This window comes from Puntigrus tetrazona, chromosome 2 (genome assembly GCF_018831695.1).
Source record: "Puntigrus tetrazona isolate hp1 chromosome 2, ASM1883169v1, whole genome shotgun sequence".
Classification (NCBI taxonomy): domain Eukaryota; kingdom Metazoa; phylum Chordata; class Actinopteri; order Cypriniformes; family Cyprinidae; genus Puntigrus; species Puntigrus tetrazona.
The window spans coordinates 5,235,655-5,261,580 of NC_056700.1; the positions used below are offsets into that span (position 1 = coordinate 5,235,655).

The 25,926-nt window shown below is 36.4% G+C and overlaps 1 protein-coding gene across 1 annotated transcript in view; it reads right to left on the reverse strand.

The window, feature by feature from the left end:
- LOC122361101 (parapinopsin-like) overlaps nucleotides 1–15,034 on the reverse strand; it is a 26,403-nt gene extending 11,369 nt beyond the window's left edge. The window contains exons 1-2 of the mRNA XM_043262062.1: nucleotides 14,948–15,034; nucleotides 14,022–14,214 (exon numbers count right to left, since the gene is read on the reverse strand). Coding sequence (XP_043117997.1) covers nucleotides 14,022–14,214; nucleotides 14,948–15,034 — 280 coding nt within the window. The remainder of the gene's footprint in view (nucleotides 1–14,021; nucleotides 14,215–14,947) is intronic.
- Nucleotides 15,035–25,926: the final 10,892 nt, after the last annotated feature.

Consider the following 25,926-nt stretch of genomic DNA (forward strand, 5'->3'; position numbering starts at 1 on the left):
GAAAATGGTAACAGACACTTATTGTATAATCTCTCTTTCCCTCTGTTGATCAATTCAGCCCAACTTGCTGTAATATACAGTATGAATCAACTTCCCCAGGTCCACTCCAACTGGAAACAGTGTGAGAATACTGTTACATCTGATTTATTACCTCTAACCAAGCTGCAAGTTATTCCTATGCAAATTGAAATACAATCTAAAAAATACACCAGGAAACTCAAATTTTTTCCACATTATATATATTTCCCCCTTTTCCTCTAAAATGCTAAAAGCCTAATTGTATCACTCTATTACTCTGCAGTTGTCAGCTGTGTTTGAGTATTTGCCTGAATATATAGCAAGATGTCTCTGTGATGATGCATGTGTGGACCCATCAAGTTTCCAGATGTACCAAGGTGGCACTGGAAAAACTGGATCACAGGTCCTTCCGTCCCACGAAGCATGATCAATGCCCTGTGAGCCTCAGACCCATGTACTTGGTCCGAGACTGTAACAAAACAGCTTAGCTGGACCCTTTTCCTCTTTGGATACAGAGCTCATGAGAGCATTCTCACCAAGTGTAACTGATATGGGACTGAACTTTTATTTCACTGCATACCTCAGTGCTTAGGGCGTAATCAATCAAAATGATCCCGTTTGTTACTTGTGTTTCGAAATTCACGTATGATGCTGGAGAAAACCGACTGCTCAACACTCCGGTAAGACCTTGTGGTTTCTTTGAAAATGTAAGGAAGATATTCTCAGAGGAGTTCAGGCACTGAAGTCTGCTCAAGATGCTACCACACCCTAACTGCCAGGCGCTACATATCTTTAGTCTGTGGATGCATCCAGCCCCCATTGCATCCGACACGTTTTTCTTGTAAGCAAAAAGAAAATGAGTAAAATTTAAAGAAAACAAGTTTCCACTCATAATGACTTTGTGATTTGGCGTTCATGTGCTTTCAGCTTTCATTAAATGTGATTTATCAGAAATGATTTGAACACACTGAAACTCTCTGCAAGTTGTAGCCCTCCAGGAATTGAATTTTGAGACCACAGATATAGACACTAAGGCCGTGTTTCATAGACAGGGCTCAGCCTAAGCCAGGATTAGGCCATAGTTCAATTAAGAGAGTCTGGAACTGAAAGCATGTCACACAATGCCACCCTTAGTCCTTACAATATTGCCTACATTATCACTTTGGTAACACTTTATTTCAATATTCCACTTTAGTTATTCTACTAACAACCAAATAAATTTGCAATTACGTGTCAACTTAACAGATCATTAGAGTATTAGTAGACGGCCTGTAATGTCTTCTAACAATTTTGTGACTCACAACCATACAACATACTAAAAAACTTTATAGGTATATGTCAACTTATTCTACCAACCTTAAACCTACTCTACTGAGTTAAGTAGACATGTAATTGCAACTTATCAAGAATTAGTTAACATGTAGTTGACATGTAGTTCCAAAATTATGTACAAAGTGTAACCATCACTTTTCTTAAATACAATGTCCTCATTCCCAGTTACAGAGGAATGGAATCAATGCAATCAAGGTTTGTAATCTGGGAGAGATGTGAAATTTTCACCTGACTGCTCTGGTCCGCAGTTGGTTTAATGACCATGCACAACCTTTAAAAAGCTCAACCTGCCACCATTTTCGTTTTTAGACCCAATAGAATTCATGACATTGTGTGACATTGGAAGGTATACAATCACCACCTCTATGCAATGCATTCCTCTTCTCCAAGTGATAAAGATTCCTGTGCTGACACTAGACAAGTGTGCTTTCCAGGGATGGATATGCCATTCCAGTGACACAATGACACTATGTGCCCCACTGTTTATCTAGAGAGAACATTGCTTGTGATTTAGATGAGGTTTTGTGTGAGCCAAACAGGAGACACTATGCACTTTCCCCTATTACATTGCAGTAACAAGCCTGTTGTTTGAGTCTTCAAATATATTTATTGCCTGTTACTGTTGATCCCTTATTCAAATACAATGCAAATAATCTACAGTATACTGAGTATGCATACCCTGTCAACAGTACATAAATGTACATGTGAATGCTTTGACAAACACTATGCCACTGCACACGAAAAAAGCATAACACACTTAGTGGTTTACATGTTCACATCCATGTGTAGTTGTTGTTTTTGATGTGTGTGCAGTTACTATACAAAAACACAAGTTAAAAATAGTTTTTAAATGATGTGTTTGCTTTTTGCAAGAGATCTGACATTTTGCATCTTGTGTGCTTGTTTGGTGGTTGTGTGTGTGGCAGTTTTGAGAAATTTAGCCATATTTCCAGAAATCGTAAGCATGTGTTTTGTTACCAAATGTTACAATTGCAAATGTAATGAACTCAGTTTGAAGGTTGCCTGTCACCATTGGAGCTTAATGCCCAGCTTCTCCGAGGTAATATGAGCTGTGACTGACATTAATGAGTATAAAATCAGCACATTGCTATGGGTATGCAAAGACAGCTCTGACACTTCGTTAACAGTCCTAAATGTAATGAGGATAAATTATTTTACACAAGCAGTGCTCTCAGTTTAGTTTGAATTTTTTTAATTGCTGTTGACTCGATTTAAGTGAACAAGTGTTTCTTTGTAAAATGTAAAGTTAATTCTCACAGATCTCATTGGTCGGCCATTTAAAAAGTCTAAGAAGGTAAAATAGTAAAATTTTTTCGATGCTATAAGAATATCTTGGAAACAAATACTGCACAATATAGCACTTTAAGTTAGGTGAGTGTGCAAGTTATGTATTTTGGGTAGTTGAAATAAAAACTGGACTGTGTCCTATGGTGTGACAGCAAAAATTTTAGAAAAAAACAAATGCACAAATAACATGAGAAAAAAATGTTAAAGCAGCAATGATCATGCCGTATCGTGAAGGCTATCTTTGGTTGCAATACCTTGACAATGGCGTATTTGAACCTCTCTCACTGTACAACATAGGACCCATGATTTGGAACCAAAATCACAGAAATTGTCATGATTTATTTCACTATGCCAATATTTGCATTGAGTTTAGGAGCTTTGGAACATTTCAAAAACTAAAATAACCAATATGCTTCCATGTTAGAATAAACAACCTTAATTTTTATTTGAAAATATTTGTGAGACAGGTTGCTGGTATGGATAGATTAAACTCATACAGCCTCATACAGTCTTGTGCACACATCATCAGAGAAATATGTTATTATGGGGTTATGATGAAAGATTCTGAGTATTATAATATTCACTGCAAAGTTCTGTAAAAACAACAACAACTAAATTAAAACTCCTGCAATTAGTTCCATGGCTCTGACTGTTGGAAATGCCAAAGTATGGGACTGACATTGTTTTTATGGAATAATACTTGATTTTTATTCTACTGGTCTCACTCCATTCCAATGTGTGCTGGTGTTCCAATTTGGACTATTTCTTTGATCTGGAAAATCTTTAGATATCCCATCCGTTATTAACTGGATGAAGCACAGTGAGGCAGTTTGAATCAAGCACATGTCCATCTCCAGTGAGCTGCAATGCGGCAGACAAACAGACCGAGCAAGCAGACCTACATGGGCTATGTTCACACTGTCAGCTTTTGACAACCGCATTTCCTTACAGGTGTGCGTAATCATCCGCTGTGTTGCTGTCTTTGGAGGGTCAGATAGATTTGTGTTCTGAAGATGAACAAAGGTCTTACTGGTTTGGAACGACATGAGGGTGAGTAATTAATGACAGAATTTATATTTTGGGGTGAACTAACCCTTTAATAGAGGATGTAATTGGACTCATGGGAATCATCATAAGGAAGGAGTTGGCTGTAACAATTTTAATGAACTGTTATAACTATCCCTACCCCAAACAGTCATAACACAGCTAACTGTTTTAGCATGTGGGTTTAAATTTAGCATAAATGCAAGGTATAAAATTAAAGTAGAGATACAGCTACTTTAAGTCAAACAACTGTATCTACAACACAGTGATTGCTAGGCAAAAAATAATCTTAATGAAAAATTACTTTCTTTCCTGAAAATCTGTTTTTTGGTCATAAAATCTACAATGTTGCTCACATCCACATTCTGTAACATAAAAAATGTGAATGAATGTGAGTGTATGATATTTATGACAATGCCAAAGCTCCCGGCGCTGCACCACTGGCTGTGGAGCAAGCAACTGAGCGCTACTAGCGCTACAAATCGCGTCTGCCAATATCTTTTCTCATTCTAACAAATGCTGGTAAGCCTAGCCCTTTATAGTTGTTCGGGTTCACTGATTTGAAGGTAGATGGTGAGGACAGTATCAGTTAGGTTGGAGAGATTGTTTAAAAACAACTACATTCACATAGAGACTGAAAGACTGGCAGATTAGCAGATGCTGCCAAGCGAGTTCACAGAAAGGTCAATTCTTGATTTATTTTTCTTTATTTCCATGAACACAATCTATATCAATCCTGTTTATCACACTATTTTTCTTCCTTAATTCAGTTCAGTCCTTAAGAAGTCATGCGATGTCTTTATGCGAAGAAGAGAGTAAAACACGGTTTCAATCACTGAAAAACTAAAAAAGATACTCCTGACCCGTACCCCTGACGCAATCGATCACAAGACATACACGAGCCAATAGCATTCCACACTAGCATGTGTGATCGGTCACAACACAAATTTGTATTGTAACTCTGTTCAGGAAGCAGACACACTCAGTCAGTTTAAATCTAGATTAAAGACACATCTTTTTAACCTAGCCTACACATAACACACCAACACACTTTATTCAAATCCGTTAAAGGATTTTTAGGCTGCATTAATTAGATCCGCTGGAACCGGCAACACTACTCATAAAACACAATGTACTTGTGACGTCGAAAAAAGATGGCAATCAGCACCCAGAGATTATGTTCATCAGAGACCAGAACACCTAGATGCGCACGTGGAGAGATCACCAGATCACCACACAAGATCACTGATGCACACACACAAACACACACACTAAGTCACACTATCTGACACACACACACACACACACACAAATTGAACTGGACACACACACACACTTAAGTCACTGGGCGTCTGGCGGTCAGAGAACTGAAAAGTGCTGGCGTCCGACCAGAACTGAGTCTGGTTTCTCCCAAAGGTTTTTTCTCCATTCTGTATGGATGGGGTTTTGGTTCCTTGCATTTGTCGCCTCTGGCTTGTTTTGTTGGGGACACTTGAAGTGTATAACTTCTAGCGATTATCGTAGAAATGATTACAGAGACCGTCTCTGCATTTAATAACAAATTGTGCAATCTTGTCATTATACATCCCTATCATTGGATTCTTCTGTTTTATACTATAAAGTGCTGTGATGCAACCTGTGTTTTAAAAGCGCTATATAAATAAAAATGATTGATTGATTGATTGACAGAGATTGTAGAAAAAGCAAGAGCTGTGGACGGAGACGGTGAGCACCTATTCTTCTAACAAATCACTCATTTTACATTTACATTTACATTTAGTCATTTAGCAGACGCCTTTATCCAAAGCGACGTTACAATGAGAGTAGGCATATAGAAGCAAATTAATATCAGCAAAGGGCAGTAGTGCATAAGTGCTCTGAGTGGGGTCTTACCTAACGAGACATGAGGCTTTTTTTTTTTTTAACAAGAAAAGGATAGAAAGGAGCAGGAGAAGAAGAATGTGCTATCGATGTTGGGTCAAGTGTAGACGAAAAAAGATGAGTTTTGAGTTGGTTTTAAAGATTGCTAGTGACTCTGCTGCCCTAGTGGAAACGGGCAGATCGTTCCACCAGCGAGGAACAGACCAGGTGAAGGTGCGCAAGAGTGATTTTTCACCTTTTTGTGAAGGCACTGCAAGACGCCTTTCGTTGCAGAGAGCGTAGGCACCTGGAGGAAACATATGATTTAATTAATGAGTGTAAGTATGAGGGAGCAGAGCCTGTGATTGACCTGTAGGCCAGCATCAGGGATTTGAATTTGATGCAGGCATCTATAGGAAGCCAGTGTAAACTAATGAAGAGGGGTGTGACGTGGGCCCTCCTTGGTTCGTTGAGACCACCCTTGCCGCTGCATTCTGGACCATCTGAAGAGGTCTGGTTGTAGAGGCTCGGAGGCCAACAAGGGAGGGCGTTGCAGTAGTCAAGTCTACTCAGGACTAGTGCCTGGACAAGGATCTATGTTTGCTTTGAAGACTTAGAAAATGTATTATTTTTGAATAAATAGTGATGATAGTATTATCTGCATGTTATATTGTGTGTTTTGTTGACAAATGGTAGGTTTAGGGTCAGGGGTTGGGTTACATGCTAATATTTTTACAATGAAAAATCCCACCCCAACACGTATGAAGTAATGGCAATATCATTACCATTATCATCATTATCCAATATATAATTTAATACTCAAAGGGTGTCACGTGGTTTAGAGTAAAAAGCACTTCGACAAGTAAAATAAACAGATTTAATCCTCTTAAGCGGGCAAAATAATAATATACAAACAGGCAGGCAAGCAGAACATAAACCACGTATGGACCTCGAACGATCGGACAAACTGAATACAAAACCCGCGGACTTAAATACACAAGGAAATTGACTAAATTAACAAGAAACAGGTGAAGACAATGACGCAATTAACAGGAACGGAAGGTAGGGCATAGAGCACATGGTACAAGACAAAAAGCGACAACAAAAGAGTCCAAAGACATGACAAAGGGTTTCTTATTTAATGCAATGGAGGACTGTTGAAAAATTATGCTAAAAGGTACCCTGTGCATCAAAAGTGACGCCAAAGGGTCCTTGACCAAGGGGGCAATATGTGATGGTAGGGAGTGAGAATGTATTTGTTTAGCTTTTTTGTTATCTTCTCAGTATGAGAATGAGAAGGTGACCTCAGGTGTTTAAGATGTGGTTTAATATTCAAGAAAATGATCCTTGTTGCCTTGAAGATGTAAGCCCAGAGTCTCGTTCATGAATAATTCTGCACTCGCCTGTTAGTTTTACTGTTCCTGTTGTGCTATACTTGAAGCTCATCAATTGTTGGTGTCAGTATTGCAGCATTCCTGAGGAGCTCAGGTGCAGCGCTTACTGTGTTTACTGTCTCATGGAACAATGTTTTGAATTCTGCATCAGCTCATCTGTCCTGTTCAGTATGTAACTTTTTTTTATTAATGCAATTTAACCCTTTCAGTAAAGGCACATGATTTGTCAGTAGTGGGTAACAAACCATCAGGCTTAAATGTGCTTTAAGTTCATCAGTTCATTAATTCATTATTTGGACAAACTTTTACATCATTAAATTCCAATACATATTTTACATTTTATACTACTACATATACTGTGCAGTGCAGAATGCACTGTGAACTGTGCATGTTTTAAAACCACATTGTGAAATTAATACATTCTTAATTAATTTAATTACATTTCAACAATATATTACTTTTAATCACATGCTGTTTTACTTTCACCCTTCTCCCCAAACAACGTTAAAAATATTCACAAAGTGGTAAAGATTCCTACTTTAAAACCCAATTCAAGTGCAAAAGTACTATATGTACTTTCTGCCAGTAACTTCAAGCTTGCATCCCAAAGGTGATCATCGTAAATGAGCTGCAGCAGAGAAAGTGTGGTTTGCATTTGATTTTATTCTTCTCTTTTTTTTCTTCCCTTTTCTCTTTTTTTAACTGTTTAAATGCTATTCTCTTGTTCAGTTCATTAAAAACTCAAAGGGTACAAGTGGTCCTTTATAAAAATTCACAGGGCTTTGTCATTTTGAGAGTCTAGGTATAAAATCCATGTCTGGCCTAGAATTTTCTGTAGCATTGTCTTTTTGAACCTCTCAGGGTGGAAAATTTACAGGATACTCACCAGCTTTGTTTAAACTCCTGTCAATTTGTTTACTCTCCTAATTTTAATTCTAGTCTATGCTGACAGGATGGCCTGAGAATAAACAAATTAGACACATTTTTTTAATATGAATTATTTTTGGGTGAGTTATCCCTCAAGATGTTTTACCCTGAATCATAAACCTTTTAAAACAATTTATTAACAATCTAGTTCGCTCTTAAATGTCGAAAAGCAATACAGAAAATCATGAATGTTCATTCATGGTATGACAAAACTTGTGTATTGTATGGATTACTTATATCTGCAATAAGCCTGTACTTAAGTACATATTGAACTTTCATAAGTGCGTTCCCTGAGATAGAATGCATATCAGTGTAGTCTCATAGAGAACAGGCAACACTGCTTTATATAAGACACCACAACCACGTTTCCTATGCTGAAAGTACATGCTGATCCTGATAGATGTGAGACCAACAGCCAGCATGCATAATAGTCAGAAAGAAATTCTGAGCATGTTTCCTCATGCAGCAGATGGGTTTTGTGTGTCACATATACAAGCTGATGGATTGCGACTTAATTCAAATACCACCAACTGCCTTTTCTGTTTTTGGTCAGCCTTTTAACACTAAATTTAAAAGATAAACGTGTTTTACATTGCAGAACAGAAATGGGTCACTTTGATGCAAAAGTAATGCTATCCTGAATCTTATTATCAAATATTAAAGAGAGGAAGCGTTGATGCCCACCCAAACAACCTCTCTCTTCGAGCTCCCAAGTGAACTGGGTTCAGTATTGGCTCTTTTTTTTTCTACTGGAGATGCACATATCTCACACACTTACAGCAATGTCATCCCTTTAGCATAGCTTTTCTGTATGAATATTATCTACCAAAGAGGATGTTTTGCAATCACAGTTTATTCAAAAACCTGTGCTTCTGGCTGGAAGTATGAAATCAAATTTATTGATCACAGAATAAATCAGATTAAAATGCATACATGTTTAAGGCCATTTTATTGCTTGGCAGGATAAATGCAGAAAGCATATAAACCATAATTCAGTTTGCCAGGTTTATCACCTGTTCACACATTCAAGCTGTTTGTACGTCTGTGTGTCAGACCCACCCAGTGTTGCCAGAGTGGATTACCAGAGATCTTCTCTAACCTACAGGTTATGTGCTTCAAATCAGCCTGTTTTCTGAATCATGGCCTTTGCATTTACAAAAATCTCATCATTCTGAAATGTCACACAAAACCTCAATGTGGCATATAAGCACGATAAGAAATTCAGTCGCGCACATGGATTGCATTTTTAAGCACATTATCATTGCCACCCCCTTCACCTTTCTAAGCTTTGTAATTGAATCCAGGCTTGAAATAATCATTTAGTCTTTTCAAGACAATCTTCTGTGATTTGCATGCGCTGTAAAGTGGAAACACTTCGTAAGCCTTCTTGTAACAAAAAAGTATGTGAGTTTCTTTGAATATTTGGAGTCTAAAAATTCTTTACACATACAATGGACTAACAAAAATAATATTATAATTCCTGTGTAATAAGTAGGTGCTAACCAACCCAAACCTACACCTAGCTTTCAATCAAAGTTCACCCAAATACGAAAAATCATCATGAGAACGCAAATTAAGATGAAGATATGTTTCTGTCCTTCTACCCAAAGTCCAGATAATTAAGTCAAGTCACATTTATTTATATAGAGTCTTATACAATACAGATTGCGCCAAAGCTTTATAATGTTAAATAAGAAATAGTGTTTCAGTAATGAAAGCATCTTTTATTTCTGTTGTAAAGCAGCTGTAAAAAGAGGGCAATATTAAACAGTCGGTTTTCCAGTTAAAGTCAGTTTATCATTGATTCAGTGATGTCATCGTCAACTCAGTTCAATTCTTTTCAAATAGTGCCTGTGCAATCACATTGGCAATATTAGCAAAAATAAAGTGCCCTTTAGTAAGCATGCCAAAAGGAGGCAATGGCAAAATAACCAAAACTTATAGTAAAACTAAAGTCCTAAAGGCACCTAAAAAAGGATCTATTGTGCCAAATATAAAGTATTTAAACACATTTGTGTGACTGCAACATGTGAAAACAGTCAACCTTTAAATGTGAGTTTATAAAAAGTGTTATTAACCATCAACCAAATGGTTGATTGGTATGATTAGTAACATCCTATACTATCTTATTATGAAATTATTAATAAATGTAAGAATTTGTTTTGAAAGATTATGCATGGATTTAACACGATAAGGGGAAAAAAAACACTAGCTACAGTGGCTGGTAAGCAAAAAAGGTAATGTCAAGCCCTGTTTACACAGGATTCAAATCAGAGCTTCTCGCCATTTAACATTTAAAAGCACCAGTTCTCAAATCTCCCAGCATAGTAATATTGTTTTAAAGTCACATGAGTAATAAGTAATTGTGCGAAAATTATGCTTTATTAATCAAAACTCTGTCTAAAAGGTGTCAGTAATTTACTGCCTTTAATGTTAATTCCTTTTGGAAACTGCAGTAATATGTTCTTATAGTTGTATATACTTATTTTGTGTCTCTCTAAAAAGTGCAGCCAATGTGGATTTAAGACACCTTTATGACCCTTTGGATCTCCTATTTTTGCTTATCTGTACTTTTAGTAGAAGGACAGAATCTTTGTGTTTGTAGATTAACCTTATGTCTTATGGGTTATAAGTTATAAATGTGTATATATATATATATATATATATATATATATATATATATATATATATATATATATATATATATATATATATATATATAGTGAATTTTTTGTGAGTGTTTATCCCTGATATGTCTCACCCCTCAGTGCTATAATCAAACACGATTGATGCTCCTTAGAAGGCTGTTACAGTTTAAAAAGTTTTTTTTTATCCTTTGTTTCATTGTGTTGCATGAGACCGGGTGGCTTTAATGGTACTGTCATATCTGGAGCAGACAGTCTGGGGGCAAAACCACTTGACTGTGTAATGAGAATTCTGTCCGTCAACACGAGAAGAGGGACTGAAATTGGAGCATCTGAGGTTTTCCTTGGGATCAGGTGGTTTGTACTGGTACACCTGTGTTGGTTTGTTAATGCAGTATTTGTATGTTTTATATTTAAATTTATGCAATTAATGTCATAATACATAATACACTGTCAAAAATTAAACTTTCGAAAAGTTAGTTAGTTCTACTAACTAATGTAAAAAAATAGCATGAACAAAAAAATTTTGGTTGCAATTTATTGTACAGAAAATGATCTTAGATATACTTACAGTGTACCTAGCATAGAAAGTACTGGTAATATAAGGTAACTACATGGCGTAGGAGTTAGGTTTAGATGTAGGCTCAGGGTTAGTATATAGCTATTACCTAATAATTGTAATTACTGTAATTACATATTACATATTATTAACAGGTCACTAGTATTTGTTGTAGTATTTGTTCAACATATCAAAATATTCTAGAACGTTTTTTAACTGAACAATATTGCATTAATTGCATTGCAGCTTAAAAACATTTAATGTTAATTATTATTATCATTGTTTAAAATTTTACTGGTTTAATGCATACTGCTGTTGCCACAGCTGTTCATATGGGTTCATATTTTTACTGAAATGTTTACATTTTAAAATGTGTTGATTACCATGGTTGCGAATTGTGTGCTGAGGTACTGTATTTGTGCACCTCATGCATTTCTGCACTATGTTTAATACATTTATCAAAATAAATGTATTTAAACTTTTTAGACTTTACTAGACCACCTTCAAAACTAATTTAGTGATCCACCCGGAGCAATCTCATGTTAACAAATCACTGAATTGTCCTTGTCTGAAAATGAGGCAAGTATGTTGACTCCTAACAATTCATAATGAAGTCAGAGGGAGATCTAACCTATTTAAGCTCGTTCCTGTTTATGTGACCAGGACTTAGTGTCCTCTTTATTTAAATATTGAATTGTGAAGGATAGGATTAGAAATAAATACATAAATGCATGTTATTCATTAGGAGCTTGGCAACACATCATAATACAGTGGTTTTTTTCATTTTATTTTGTTGTTGCTATTTTGCTATCGATTACAAATAATTACCCAGCATCAAAGGTGATTTAGATATCTTGTCAGCAGATGTTCAATAAAGAGCCTCACCATAGGCCTCTCAGCCTTTTGAAACTTATCGACTGTTAATGCAGAAATTGAGTGTGACCAGAGCTCTTGCTTCTTCCTGCTGTGTATTTTAAGTGGAGTTAACGCCATTGACAAGCATTCTAAGGTGATTTCACTGGACTGCTAATATTGATCTGCCCTCTAAAGTTTTGCCATGCAGACTGAGTTCTTAAATGGATTCCTGAATGTATTTGTTTCACAGTGCTGATCAGCATTAGAGTAGAAACTCTTTAGGGAATGTACACGTCTACACATTTTCCAGCCCAAAGTTCCTCTCTAATCTCACGTGTTGTATAAATGCTCAACTTTCTCCATAGAGAGTGAACAGGCTCTGGGCTCTGTTTTTGAGCCTCATTTTTCATACAGGTCTGACACATCTAATCCACGACCATGAAGTTGGGATTAGGTGTCAACATGTCCATTGAGAGGCTGAAGTAATCATGGTGGCCTATATGAGAGAGATCATCTGGGATGCCACTTATCTTTAAAGTCCCCTCTGTATATAACAGAGATGGTTGAGACTTCTGGTTATGGCACCTTATCGACAAGCCCATCTTCCTCTAGATCCTTTGAAAATTGCTTGGAGCTTCACAGGACCTCCTGTAATGGAGATGATCATTACTTGCAGTATTACCTTGATAGCCTAGTCATCATCCTCAGTCTGGAAGGGGACACTCTGGAAAGAAATTGCAAAGATGTTGCAGCAGGTAATCATTTTAGTGAACATATGGACTGTTACCATAAACCGTATGATATATTATGAGTATTGTTACATTCCTAGTAAAAAAGCAGGGCTGGCTTGTTTGTTTTTAATATATAAAATTCTTATTTTACAAATGTAAAAGAAGTCCTTTTACAACAGAAGGGAAATTAATGAGGCTGAGGCTGAAGAAAATGTAAATTTATGTCTGTACAGTGGAGAGAACAGCTCAAACAAATTGCATGAAGAATATAATTCAGGATAAGAGAATTCAACACTATTGCACAATAAAATTGAAATTGAAAATATTTGCTTAGTGTGGTTGAATTGGATAACAGAAGGTCAGTAGCAAAGACAATATTTAATATAATGGGATTAAATGCATAAATTATATTTATCTCATTTAAAATATTAAATTATTGTTGGTTTGTATAATATTCAGAGTTTGCCTTTGACTATTTTAATTGATTTTGAGGAATACTGAATCTATTTTATGCAGATACGTAAATGCATTGTGACATGTAGCCTAGAACTACAGTAACATGAGTTCTCACACAGTGCACACAACACCACTGCTCTTACTCCCGATTTCACTCAACATGTGGACAGGAGTGTTGTCATTCAACACATAGAAAGTAATGTCTCAGTTACATATGTAACCGTCATTCCCTAAAGGAAGGAACAGAGACATTACATTTACTTAACTGAAATTAAGGGGTTCTCCATTTAGGAGCCCCAGTCACCTCTGAGCACTAGTGGAAAAGGCTATATAAGAAACGGGTATATAAGATGTCAGCTTGCATTCACATCAACTTAAATGGCGTTAATAGGTCCCAATTGAAAATGCAAAAATTAAGAAAGTGTTTCTTAAATTGAAGATGCAAATGCTGACAGGCAACCATCAGGGCAGAGAAAAATTACAGAAGTAAGGTCATGTGAAAACAGTAATATATAAATTTTCAGGACTACAAGGTGGAAGACCACCCTTGGCAAATAGAAACATTAATGCTGGGTCCGGAGGGAAGGGAATGGAATTTTCTTTACTGGACACTGCCAAATCTGGAACTGCGAGCCAATGGAGGACCCAGAACTTACTGACAGGGAACAACTTGAATCAAGCACACATATCCTAACATAAGGAATGGTTCAGCAAGCTGCACTGCAAGCCCAACTGAAGTGAATGTGATCAGGAACGAAGTCTTGAGAGACAGATGTTTCAGCTCAACCAAATGAAGCGGCTCAAAGGGGGCAGTCCGCAATCCTGACAGGACCACAACGAAATACCAGGAAGTGGGTGAGGTGTGATCTAGAAGGATTTAGTCTCCTTGCACCTCTCAGGAGCCTGATGATCAGATGATACTTCCCAAGGGATGTACCATCCACTGCATCATGGTATGTTGCAACAGCAGCAACATACACCTTTAAAGTGGAGGGGAACAGACCCTCCTCCAACGTTTCCTGCAGGTAGTAAAGCACCACACCAACCGAGCATTTCTGCAAGTCCTCTTTATGAGAGGACCACCACTTAAAAATATTTATATAGCGCTTTTAACAACACAGATCATATCAAAGCACTTAACAGTATAAATTAGGAGAGTACAGGCCTGCCTTGTAGATGAGGCTGTAGCTTGATAACATTTATCACTGCCTGAGATGTCTACTATGTCCTGTCCAGAAACCAGATGTGTAGGTTCCATATTTCAAGATGTGGTTTGCAAAATGTGCCCATCCCCTGAGAAAGTAGGTCCTTCCTCAGGGGAATTCTGCAGGGAGGGGCTGTTGAAGGAAACATGAGGTTGGCCAACCAGGTCCAGATAGGCCAAAACGGCACAACCAAAAAAACCTGCTTCTCGTCTTCTCTGATCTTGCACAAGGTCTGTTCAAGGAGGTTTATTGGGGGAAATGTGTACTTGAGTAAACTCAGGGGCTAGCTGTGTGCCAGCACATCTGTGCCAATGGGAGGCCTGGTCAAGAAATAAAATAGACAGCAGTGGGAAGACTCTTGGAAAACGAACAATCGACTCCAAATAAGCTCAACCACCTCAGGATGAATTCTCTATTCTTCTGGGAGCATGAGCTGTCATGAAAGTGTATCGGCTGCATGATTGAGCTCTTCTGAACCAGAAATGGCACACAGTGTTTTGAGCTGCATCTGACTCCAAAGGAAGATATGGTGAGCACCATGCGACAGGAATACACTCCCTCATGATAGTTGATGTGTGCTACCATCACTGTATTTGGAGCAGTACATGCTTGCCTTGAAGCAGTAGACCAGAAACTGCAAAGAGCAAGCTGTACCGCTGCAGTTGAGGTTCTTTCCAGTAGGCTGAAGCTGCAAACTCATTGCTTACAGTGCCCCAGCTAGTCTTGGATGCATCTGTGGTAACAACAGCATGCCTTGACGCCTATTGTAAAGGCACACCTGCCCATAGAAATATGGGGTCTTACCAAGGGCTAAAAAGACTCCATGACCATCTTGACTCCATGACCAAAAGAGTACCATGACCATCTTGGGTTCTGGCCGTGCAATCAGTGCTAAAGCAGTCTCTTATGTAATGTAAGGAGCGGATTCATTTCTTGAAACCAAAAACCTGCCATGCAATAAAACTAATCTGAAAAGGGATATCCAAAGGAACAAAAGGACTTCAAAAAGAGAGCAAACAACATCCTTTCTCCTTGTTGATTTATGTTTATGAATTAAACCAATTTGGAAACTATTCTTGCCTGGCAAAATAAACATTAATCTTGGTTAACTTGTAATATTGCTCTTAAATCATTATTCTTGTAGGTTAGTGTGGTTTTCTGCATTGTTCAGCGTGCTGGGGGCATGTTTTTGAGATCTTGATGTCTGGCCACCAAACTGGCTTAGCATGGTAATACTTTGAAATCGCATAAAAATTACTCTTTTTGAGTCTAATGAGGAAATGGCTGCATTAAGGTAAGCGATCTACAGGGTAGCCGCTGAATAAGACCTGGACTAGCCTAGATGTGTCGTGAGAAAAAACCCTTGCATATGAGGCTGATATGTGACACTAATGTAGGAGACCTGCAGGCTCTGTCCATCAGTCCTTTGTGCATGTTGAAGGGCTGGTTAAAGTCTTAGAGCAGCCTGACTGTATCCCTAAGGTCGCTTTATTTCATTTTTTAAAAATAAATGGTCTTAGAGGCTTTCTCCCCTGCTTCTGCAGGTTTACATAGTCTGAGTCTGTGTCCCGTGAGACATAGATTTTCTATGTCAACCGTATAGCTCAGATGTGTGGATCTGACCAACTCTTTGTGTGTTTTGGAGGTAGGAATAGAGGGTCGGCTGTCGCCAAACAGCGAATATCACATTAAATAATAGAAGCTTTCTCCTGGCCTATGAGGAGCGAGGTTTGACTTTGCCTCTAGGAGTACAAGCACACTCTACAATAGCAGTACATATTCTTTGACATCACCCAACAAAGAGAAACAGCGTGGTGACTCTAGTTGCTTGTCGCTGTATGGCAAGCAGGACAGAGGCGGTCTGGCCTGGGCAGAGCCAAGGGCAGCTTTATAATGCATGAGAGCCGTGACCTCAGCATAGCCATAGCCATGAGTGCCATCTCAGCATGCTTACTATCCAGACATGTAAGACAGTGATCATGTCTGTTTTCAGAGGTAAGGACTCCCTTAATTTCAAGTTAAGTTGACATTGCTATAGAGCAAGTTCTACTAGGAAGACTTAATGGTAGGCTTCAGCTCCTGCCTCCATCTACACATTGGTGGAACTGATATTATTTATTTGAAAAAGTAACTTGGATAATTCCTTCCTATTTAAAAAAGTAATGTGTAAAAAAAATGAGTAATGAAGGTGATGAATGTATGTTTTTGATTGTTCTAAAGGCAAAATTAACATAACATTTTTTAGATATTTAGGAATAACATAGTTGTTTCTCTGAATTCAGTAATTCTACTCTGAAATGTGATTTACCCCAAACACTGATAATAAGAATTCAAAATTGCAATAATTATAATAATGCTAAATTTAAGCATTTGTAGTTATATAGCAATGAAACTGCTTCCTTTGAATTTCCTTTGATATAAGTTGAAAAGATTTTTCTGTACATCAAGAGAATATGAAGCAGTTGAAAGTATTTTAAATAGAAATACAATTTTGAAAGCAGTGAGGTCACTCATCATTGACTATTGGTAGAATATTTACAGTACAAAAAGTGTTGAATGTCACATGCTGGGATGGTATAACACAGTTCCTTTAACTCCTCTTTCACATTGGAAATCGATTCTCAGCATGGGGACGTAAATTTGATTATTGGATCACACAGCAGCCAAGAAGATGAGGTGGTCTGGGTAAACCAGGAATAAACCACTACTGAATGAATCAATTCTACCAATAAAGTCTCCTGGGACTTTTCATTGTTGAAGACATAAAAAACATGCCACTTCCACTCAATCTGACTTCAATGAGCTGTTAAAGTCAATAGTGTTAGCTACTTCAACTAAAGCCACATTGTTTAGTTGTCCTTCCCCACCCATACACTTAGGTATGTGTGCTTTTAAAGTATTATGCCTGTAAAACAAGGCACTTACGGTGTACTAAATCTCTTTCTCTCTCACTTGTAACCTTTTACCCTTTTCTATACTCCAGGTCTTCTCTATTCAGAGAAACAGATCAATGCTTCCCTACTGGTCACTAATGTGCTTACTGACGGTGGTGAACTGTACAAGATGAGATGAGACACATAAATCTAATTCTGTCTATTATTATTGGACAGTGTAGAAAAAGATAAAATAAAAGGGCTTTTCACAATCTGTTAATATTTGTTTTAATACTCTAGTGTTTTCTTTTCTTCAAGTACTACGTGTTAGTTATAATATATCCATGTATTCAAAGATGATACATTAAATTATTTTATTGTCATTTTTAAGAAATGTTTTGCAATGCAGTGGGCATCCTTTTAACTTCTGAATTAGTCTTTGTTTAATTTGTATATTTCAACAATTGTCAATAATTATATTCAACTTTAATGTATGCAATCAATATTGATGTCCTTTAGCAACAGTATTCTGATTAATGATAATAACAGATATAACTGATAGTAAATGAGAATAACTGAGCCTACAATGCTGAAAGTTAAATACTGTGATGAATCATGCATAGTGCATAGTATATACTGTCTGCCAAATCGTTAAAGATAATTGGACAATGCTTTATAGTGCAAACAAACAACCAAACATACAACAAAAGTAAGGAGTTTTGAAGGTAAAAGTTCATTCTCTTAATCTCATCCCAAATGAGCATGCATTTCACTTGCTGAAGACAAAACTAAATGCACAAACAAACAACAACTAAAGTCAACTGCAGTAAAGCCTGGCTACGCATCAAAAAGAAGGAAACCCAGTCTATGTGTATGTCCATGAGTTCCAGACGTAAGGCGGTCATTGCCTGCAAAGGATTCTCAACAAATTGTTTAAAATGAACATTATATTTATGTTTATATTTATTTGTCCAATTACATTTGAATCCAGGAAAAGGGGGGCTGTGTAAAAATGTTATATTTTTGTTCATCCTCTTGAATTATTGTTTAAAGTCTGCACTTCAATTTCTTCTTTTTAATTGAAATTTTAATCTGGTGGCATACAGAGCCAAGATTATGAAAAGGTGTTATTTTCCAAATATATATGAACCTAGCTGTAAATAAATATTAAAGGCATATACCTAGTGAAAATGATTTAGTGAACTTTTGTGATTAAACTAGCAGATAAATTAACTCCTAAATTAGCTGGACTAAAGCCATAAAATGTCCCAGTTATGTATCCCACTTTCCTAATGAGATGATATGTGAACTGCTGATGCTGTAGGATTATCTCACCCTGTGGTCTGTGTCTGAATACAAAGACAAATTTGTACAAATACATCAATGCAATTGACTATGGTAGTCACTGGTAGCCCAGCATAAACAGGCACCTGCAAAAGACATCATCAACTAAAGAGGATAATTGCAAGCTGGAGATCAGGGAGCAACGGGAGACTCAGGGGTGCAGAACAGTTATGGCTCATCGAGCCTACAAGTAAACTTCCATCTTATGTGCTTCCAGGACAGATTTCTTGAATTAGGGGCTGAAGAATGCAAAGGGGACGCTTTTTTTATTTCCATCCTGCAAACTAAATTTCTGCTCTGCTTTGACTATTACAGGTTTGAGCCATGGGGTGCAGAAGACTGTCCTCTCGAACCCAGCCCACAGAAAGCGCTTGAGAAACAATATCTCTTCCGCAGCTTGTTACACTTTAACTTGTTTAATGCTTAACGCCATATTAAAATGAATGAACATTAAATGTTTTCATAACCGCTGACCTAATTAAAAAACTAAATTAAAATGAAATCATCTTTAAGAGCAAAGGGGCCCTCTGGTGTTTTGTGGGCCCTACCCAGCTTGCGTACTTTGTAAAATGTGTCATTTCAAGTGGGATAATGTTTCTTTGTTTGGAAGCTGGCTCATTTACATGATCAGAGTGGGCCGGCAGTTTTGTGCCTCTATGATTAATATAACAAGCGAACAATGCATGAGGAAGTTATATGCACCACTAAAACATGCAGCACTGGTCTAAACAAGAATTAAGCATACAGAGTTATGTTAACTGCAATTCCATAATAGACATTACTACAGACACCCTCTCTTATACTGATGATACATGAGTAGTAACATAATGGACTGTCATTGGTCAGCAAGATTGTCATGTGTAAGGCACATACTTCAGGCATGGGTCACACAGATGGCATTTCCTATAGCATCAAAAGGTACAGTGTGAGTTCCCATTCAAGTTGAAACTACAATTTTGATTAAGGGTCTTTAAAAGGCTTCTGTTTTTGAATGTGCTGTCTTAGTCATATTGCTTGCATATTTCTATGTATGAATGTTTTGATAATAAAAATGATCACGAAGGTGATGCTGGTATACAAAACTTCATTCCCATCGCAATTAGTTTGGCTCAGAAACACTGGATATATAATTCTTATACATCACACAAAGCATCCCGAAAACAGTGTGTTTACAATACTCTGTGGAGTGATTGCAAAAGATTGCAAAGTGATTCCTGAGTGTTACTGTATGCCATCTAGTTCATTTAATGTGCTGCCTTCGACTGATGTTTGAAACTTTTTGATTGGAAAGGTTCTCTTTACATGAGTACCTGAGCACTATGCATCCTAATTAAGCATTTGTGCGCTTGATTACTAGAAATTATGCAAACAATATGTTAAATTGAATTCATAGAAGGAATAAAATATTCACCAGTTCTGCCATAAATGAAACATTACATGAATGACAAACCTAATTGCTGCTAAATGCATCCAAATGTTTGACTGCCAGTGGATATGTGTACATATAGTGTGTGGCCTTAGTAACATATAGCTAGAAATAACTGATAAACTAGTCTGTGATGAGTTATGGTGATTTTTGCCTTCTTCTTAGTCTTGGAACTTTGGGTTATTTCAGCATCTTTTACACTGGCATGCCAACCACAATTAAAGTTTTAGTTTGCCCCAAAATGCAAATGCATACTTTACACACCTAATGCCATTCTAAGCTCTTATTTCTGTCTAAACAAAAATAAGATATTTGAAGAATGTTTTAGTCAGTAGGATGCAATACTCTGCCTTTTGGAGCTTAAGGAAAAAAAAAAAGAAAGTGTAATAAAACACACCATGAATATGATCTAAAATGTGTTATAACATACTTTATTTAATTAATAAGTGAGATTAACATATAATGAATATATATATATACAAAATGTATTTATAATGCACATTTTTATAGATTAAATGAAATAAAATTATGCATTCCATTTTTATAATGCTTAACTACATGGTCTTGAAATATTATAATCAAGTACACATTTCTATATTATTAGTAGCACTTTTGCCACATTACAAATATATCACTTTAATTTCTTTATGCTAAAAGTATGCATACTCTTAAACTGGGAATTTTAGTACACGTCTAAATACATATGAATGAATAGGTTTTTACTTAAGTAATACATTTCTATTGCATGTAATTGTGCATAATTTATTGTTTTTGTAATAGTAAGTAAAAAGTGAGTAACGCACGCTTAAACACCTTAAAATAAAGTTTTACTGTTTTTATTATTATTTTTAATGCATTTAAGTTACATTTATTTTTACCCAGGAACATATAGATCCTACTGAATTGACTAAATTGCCAAAAAAATAGGTGAAATATTTTGTGTTTCTCCATACACATTCATAATCAACATGAACTATATCCCCCATATGTCTTTTTAGTAGAATGTTTACTTTGAGATAAACTTAGAGTCTAAGCTATATGAGAAACTATAGAGACAGGTCACATAAGTCAAGTACAAAACACTGATCACAAACACACAGCTTTTTGCTGACATATCCTAAACGGTTGGTTGTTGCTGTGCAAAGGTTTTCTTTTTACATTGCTCCTTGATAGCAAGGATCTTCTCGATATGTGTGTAAGTCTGTAGGTTTATGACTATACTGCAGGTTGGCCTCGTAACCATTGCATTTGTTCGACTTCACAGATCATCACTTGATATCGCGTGGGAGAAAAATGTCTTGTGAATACTGATAGACAAATTAAGTCAAGGACGACCAAGATAAACAACAACAAAAACAACAACTCAATGAATATGTCTTCTATCTCCTTCAATTTAAATCTCATTGCACTGTCTCTTGGGTAATGCGCACAGGTGTCTTTGGAGGGTTTTGTATTATTAATGGGACTTGGTTTAAAATCACAAGCTCTATGCATCCATGAACCTATATTACCTTTCTCCTTCACTTGAAAAACAGAGTCTTACCAATGACACTGCTGGCAGAATTTAAAGTCGACTTCAACGTAAAAGAGAAAAAAAAACCAAATGTATATCTATCCCAATGAAATGTGTTATTAATGCTTTATAATATAAGTTGTAAGGCATTTATTAGAGATTAGTTGATGATGATGAACGAATAATTTACAAAGAATAACTATGTGTTCATTGTTTTTAAAAATAGCATATCATGAAATAATCAAACACATTCTTGGTAAATAATATTTTAACTACATTTAAATCAATTCGTTTTTTCAGTGTATTAACATTTTACTAAGGATTATTTCATAATGCTATTTAAGATAACTTATGAAAGATTTGTAAATCATTAGCATATTACTTAATAATCATTTATGAATGTATAGTTTCGTAAATGAAATCATCATCTAATCACTTGTACATTATTTATATATACAAAACATTGATATTTTAAACAGCCACAAAGCATTGAAAAATATCATTAATTAATAATTTAAAATAAACAATGACTTGTACACAATTAGTTCTATGCAACTGAACGTTATTATAAAGTCTTTTTTTCTTTTTTTTTTGCCTCCATGAAAGGTGCGGCATGGCACAACATAATTAAAACACCAAAAATTGAAATGATGGAAGCACAAGTACATCTCATCCTTGAAATACAGGGAATTATGAATTCATTTTTAGCAATTCCGAGTCAGCTTCTGCGTCGCTGAGCAGGCAAGGGAAAAATGTACCTCAGTGAATTTTATCAGGATGCGGCTGTCATTTTGTCTGTGTCAGCGAGTTGCATCTCTTATGTGGGCTTGTTGTTCATTTACATGCAGTCTGTACCACTGTGGATCACCACACAGCATGTCCACGTGTGTCTTCATGCCTGAACTGATGGGTTGTCTACATTTCTGTAGACTCTCACTCGTATGTGAGAATATAAGTAATAGTGTTTTAGTGAACTGAATTTGAACTGTCTATGCAGAATTTGAGGTATAGAAGAACAATTTAAGAGCGTAGAGGAGCGAAGGTAACATTGATACAATGTTGAGTTTTCAAACCATAATTTTGGTTGAGATTTACATTTCAATGTTTGACGTATGTTGAATCAGTCTTAAATCTGATGAAAGCTCACAGCACAAGTGTGTGGAGGCAGTGACACTAAAGTAACATTAGGCTTGTTTGAGCTGAGCAAAATCTGCATAGAAATACACCGTGAGATGCAAGCTGGTTAAAAATGTGTCTAAAGGGTATTTGACTTAAAATGTTAATTATTTGATAATTATCAATTAATAGCATAATGGTAAATGCATTGTCATAGTCATTGATTTAAAAAAAACACGATGCTGGGTTCTCCTTTAAAATGTTACAATTTACTATTAATATCATTTATCATGCTTTCCTGTAGCTCAAGTACTAGAGCATGGTGCTGAAAGTAAGGGCTGATAAAATGTAAAAACTGTAACTTTAATGCCATGTAAGTTGCTTTGAATAAAAGTGTCTGCTAAATGCATAAATGTAAATGTATAATGGTTAGATTACTATAATGCTCTCCAGCTGGTTCAAAATGAAGCAGCTAGAACCAAGACGTCTGACCACATTATCTTGGTTCTGTCAACACTGCACTGGCTACCTTACTTATAAAGCCCTGAATGGTTCAACACCACAATATTTGAGTGGGCTCATATTGCATCAAAAGAACTGCTATGATCTCGATACTCTTTTTGATAATACCTAGAATACCAAAATCAACTGCAGGTGGCAAATCATTTTCATATTTAGCACCCAAACTCCTTTAAGACTTTATCAAAGATCCATCTCTTTAACCTGGCTTACACATAACACCTAACACATTTTTATAATTCAAATCCGTTAAAGTGGCCTTATTATGGATTTTTGAAAATTACCTTTCATACAGTGCATAACGCTAAGTGTTCACTCTAAGAGAATAAAAAACATCCTGCAATGTTTTAAATCTGAAATTGCACCGTGTATAAAGTAAATGTCATTCAATTGTCGACTCTAAATTACTGAAACAACTTGTTTTTAAAATGAGTCCCAAGCCATTTCATGTTGGTGTCAAGATGACATACACTCCTGAACAAAATATTAAGACCAGGGGAAACATTACAGGTGTTCATATTTCATCTGTTGGATCATAACCAGGTTGTAAGTACTGCTTCAAAATGCCAAAAGAAGAAACAGGACCAAGGGACAAAAATAGGCAATTGATTAAAAACCTGCATTTAAACAGACAGTTCATCAGCTGATCAAAATGTTAAGAATAAATTTAAAAATGTAAAACAATCTGCACAAAAATATGTTTGAGTGTGGCAGGATTGTAGAGCCCCACTTGCAACATGCCATCACTGCCGAGTTTAAACTCAGCAAGACGAAAAGAGTTCAAAAGTCAAGTGACAGAACCCCCAAAAAATTACCTGCTCTGCGCTGGAGGATATGGCAGGCTGTCTGTGAAGACACAGGCTGATCTCTGACCCAAGTGAAAGCCCTTTTTGATGCTGACTGCAGACCAATAACCATAAGACGTCACCTGTGAGAGAAAGATTTCAAGAACAGAAAACGTCTTTAAAGTCCATTTTTGTCTTTGCCATCAGGAAAGCGTGAAAGTGTTTGCTGCCTGAAGAACAATGACATGAAAGTCATATTTTTGTGCAGATTTTAACTTTTTAAGGCTAAGGTCATAAACATTTGATCTGCTGATAAACGGCATGTTTGAGTTTAAATGCAGTTTTCCATAAATTGCCTATTTTCTATTTTTTGTCTCTTGGTTCTGCTTCTTCTTTTGGTATTTTGAAGCAGTACTTCTAATGTATCCCTGGTCTTAAGATTTTGTTCAGGAGTGTATTAGCATATTACCTGATCCCTTGCACGAGCAGGCCTGGGGAAACTTAATTTTGCTACTCTGAATCTTTAGGGAGTTGTCGAATAAATAAGGTAAAATAAACGATATTACAAGAAAATGAAAGTGTTTTTTGACTAAGCATGCATGTTTACTGGCTGTTTGTGTCTTACAAAACAAAATATGAACCTTTCATAACCCATAATTAAAGACACTTTAAAGGATTCTTAGACTGCATTAATTAGGTCAACAAGAACCAGGTACACTTCCCATAACATCCCTTGTACTTGTTACCAGAAGAATGGCATCTATGCTAGATCACCGAGCCACCCAGATCTAGACTTGATCCAGATCAAATGGTCACTCCAGCCAGCGGATCCAGACCAGATGGTGGGATCAGCACCTAAAGATGCCTTGGTTTCATCTGACCAGAGGAGAACAACATACTATTTCCATGTTTAGTACTGTGAAGCTACTTTTAACACAGGCTGCACTGTAAAAAGCACTATACAAAAATGGTGACTTGCCATTCTGTACTAAGTTTCTATACTCGCTCTATACATAGCACCTTTGACCTTTCCTTTAAGGAGAAATGAAGGCAAATGAGAATGGACAATTAAAGAACTTAGAATGGCGATTATTCATTAAATTGTAGTCAAAAGCGCGGTCACCTGGCCTGCTTTTTCAGGCAATCATATATATTCCAGGATCAGTAGTATATGAATTGAAAGTAACTAATTTCATTATCTGTTTTAGCCTGTTGCCTTTGAAACATAAAAACTCTCATCTGATTTATCAAATTATGATACTTAGAAGAAGAAGAAGAGGAGGAAGAAGAAGAAAAGCCTAAATGGGTTAAAAATGTTGTCACGTGTAAACTGTGATTGTTCAAGGTGATGAGGGCAATCAGTTTGCATAGGAAGAGCTGTTCTCCAAGAAGATAGTGACCGTCTTCACCCTCTCAGGAATATGTCACTCTCTTACATAAATGCCACCATGCATTTGAGGAGGAAGGTCATCTATAAATATTACAATCCCCTTTGTTACAGTGTCCGCTCTTTTGGAATTCCTGGCGTTTAAACATTCTGAACACCATAAAAAGACTGTGCCAAGGTATGCACAATCACCTATTCTAGGTCATTCTATTTCCCTTCTGTTCATTGTATCGAGGCAATATCAGTGTGTGAATTATGTGCTGACATTAAGATGCTTTTACTCTTTTGCCAAATGTATCATTTTCACATTTCTGGGGTTATCATAATGGTTTGACTTCTACAGTGGCAAACAGAATCTAAAAAGATATATATGTTTTGTCATTTGACCCAATAGCAAAAGAAAACATCACAGAAGTGTTCAAATCACAAGGATTTGTTTGCCTTTAAAACGCATCTTAACAAAACACTAAAACTTGTGATATACTTTTTATATAAATTGTCAATAATTTAATGTTTTAACTATAATAAAATAATAACTCTTCGAATCCCAAAAACAAAAAGGGCATTTGTTAGTTTGTTAATTTAGATTTTGTGAACACATTTTCATTTCACGTTTTTATATAGTTTAG